This window comes from Populus trichocarpa, chromosome 11 (assembly GCF_000002775.5).
Source record: "Populus trichocarpa isolate Nisqually-1 chromosome 11, P.trichocarpa_v4.1, whole genome shotgun sequence".
Taxonomy (NCBI): Eukaryota; Viridiplantae; Streptophyta; class Magnoliopsida; order Malpighiales; family Salicaceae; genus Populus; species Populus trichocarpa.
The window spans coordinates 5,077,803-5,080,120 of record NC_037295.2 but is presented as its reverse complement, the minus strand read 5'-3'; the positions used below and the strand labels follow the sequence as shown (position 1 = coordinate 5,080,120).

Sequence of the window (2,318 nt, the reverse complement as noted above, 5' to 3'; positions counted from 1 at the left end):
CATAAAACACTTTTAGGTTACAACTTTTTGACCTCTTTTGGCTAACTCTTTTTTATTTGCTGTTAATTTCCATCATTGTTGCATTAGTTAATCAAGCAATTCTTTCCTTGTCGTTATCATTTGTTGCTTCCCTTCTCTAACACTTAACCAACAACCAGCACCAAACCTACTTAATTTGTTACCCACATCTTAGCTCTGGCCTTGCACTTAAAGAAAAGAAAAGCTTTGCAACAATCATTTTAAATTGGATGAGTTACTGCTCTAGTGGGTTATGTTAGGCTCATAGGTTGTATAAGCCAGCCTCTCCCTTTAAATATTCGTATTTAAGCTACTTCTTTTCTTATTATACATTTTGTTATATATGTGTAAGAGCAGAGAAATAGAACATATGAAGAGTAGCAGCAGCTTGGCTTAGGGATCAAGAAAATGAGTACAGCAAGATTTATCAAGTGTGTGACTGTGGGAGATGGGGCTGTAGGAAAGACATGCATGCTCATTTCCTATACTAGCAACACCTTTCCAACGGTACATTTTTACTCTTCCCTGTGATGGATTATTTCAATATGAAGGCATGAAATTAATTCCAATGTTATATTGTGCTCTTGTTTCTTTTTTCTGTGTAGGACTACGTTCCTACAGTGTTTGACAACTTCAGTGCTAATGTGGTGGTAGATGGTAGTACAGTGAATATTGGATTGTGGGATACTGCAGGTAAGTTCCTTGTATTTTCTTGATTGAGATGCGAATTGGATCCATATAGCCAATCTGGAGTAGTTTCTGGATTGACCTGACTTCAATTGTGTTAAGAATGCCATAAAAGTTTTCTTAAGTTATACCTTTTGAATTCTTTGGGTGATGAATTGTGCCATATTGCAGGGCAAGAAGACTATAACAGGCTAAGGCCACTGAGTTACAGAGGAGCTGATGTGTTTTTACTGGCCTTCTCTCTCATTAGCAAGGCCAGTTATGAGAACATCTATAAAAAGGTTATTTCCTTTCTGGTCTAAAATCATTTTTGTTCTCATAAATGTTTTAAAAACTTTTCTCAGTTTAACACCCTCATCTAAATAGAAATTTGACTGATATCGTTGTATTCATCACTAAGCAGTGGATACCTGAGCTAAGGCATTATGCTCCAAATGTGCCAATTGTGCTTGTAGGAACCAAGCTTGGTAAGCAATACCATCATAAACCTGAACAATCTTGGTTGGAAAACTTTCTTGTAAATGACAATTCATTTGCATATATGTTCAAAAGACTCAAGAGAATGTAAATTTGTCTTGCATCTGCGTCTGTATTTGTTGTTTCCTCGGTCACTTGTTGTTCGTAACTGATCTTTCACCAATGTTTCTGTCACGTCTGATTTTATAGTTTTGCCATCCACTTGCAGATTTGCGAGAAGACAAGCAATACTTAATTGATCATCCTGGAGCAACAACAATAACAACAGCTCAGGCATGTCATCCAACTTAAGAGTTATGAAATTCCTTTAACTGTTGACTTCCTAAATATGAGATTGATGTGCAGGGTGAAGAATTGAAGAAAATGATCGGTGCTGTAATTTACATAGAATGCAGTTCCAAAACACAACAGGTAAATAGATATACTTGATATATTAAAACTCAATTCAAGAGGCGAGCATTATCTTAAATCATCTACAGCATATCATAAAAGGAAAAAAAAACCCTCTTAAAGTGTTCAAGATTGTAATTCTTTCTTGATCCTTGCTTTTCAGAATGTGAAGACTGTGTTTGATGCTGCAATAAAGGTTGCTTTGCGGCCACCAAAACCAAAAAAGAAACCCCGCAAGCAAAGAACATGTGCTTTCCTCTAGCCCCTTTCAATTTCATGCCATGAATTTGCTTTACTAAATTTTTCGAAGGAATACAGTCCATTTTTATTGAATTACTTATTTTACAAGTGAGTTCCCTTTGGAGCTATGTAACATCCACAGGGAGGACTTCAATGCCTAAAGTTGTAATATGAGTTTTGTACATCAGTTCAATTTTGTTCCCTTTTTTTTCCTTTTTCCTGTAACCATTGGCTAGATTGTTCTGCATTAAGCTATAAATCTATTGCTCATGCCTTGCCATGAGAAAGGGTTGATATGATTCATATGAGAGCATCAAGTATAAACGATGATATAAGAACAATTATTGAAATCAGCAAGGCTGCTTGTTCACGTAGTTTTGGAGTTGGCACTCAGCCAAAGGTTCTGGTTTTGGTAGCAATAAAGCGACAATACCCAAAGAATTTTAAACCCAAGTCAAACCGCATCCGTGTTCTAACGAGATAGCAGCTCATATCCTGAGTCGGCC

At 36.5% G+C, this 2,318-nt stretch overlaps 1 protein-coding gene across 1 annotated transcript; it reads left to right on the top strand.

Moving 5' to 3' along the window:
* The first annotated feature begins 214 nt into the window (after positions 1-214).
* On the top strand, positions 215-2,115 carry LOC18103099 (rac-like GTP-binding protein RAC13). The gene is made up of 7 exons (XM_006377384.3): positions 215-525; positions 624-711; positions 877-986; positions 1,109-1,172; positions 1,391-1,455; positions 1,528-1,593; positions 1,736-2,115. Exons 1-7 carry the CDS (start codon positions 427-429, stop codon positions 1,832-1,834), a joined length of 591 nt encoding a protein of 196 aa, XP_006377446.1. The 5' UTR covers positions 215-426; the 3' UTR covers positions 1,835-2,115.
* Positions 2,116-2,318: the final 203 nt, after the last annotated feature.

Excerpts from the sequence above, each read along its gene's own strand:
- LOC18103099 (XM_006377384.3), top strand. The coding sequence starts at position 427 with ATGAGTACAGCAAGATTTATCAAGTGTGTGACTGTGGGAGATGGGGCT. Across the intron at positions 987-1,108 it reads ATGAGAACATCTATAAAAAG|TGGATACCTGAGCTAAGGCA; the intron begins GTTATTTCCTTT and ends ATCACTAAGCAG. Across the intron at positions 1,173-1,390 it reads GCTTGTAGGAACCAAGCTTG|ATTTGCGAGAAGACAAGCAA; the intron begins GTAAGCAATACC and ends ATCCACTTGCAG.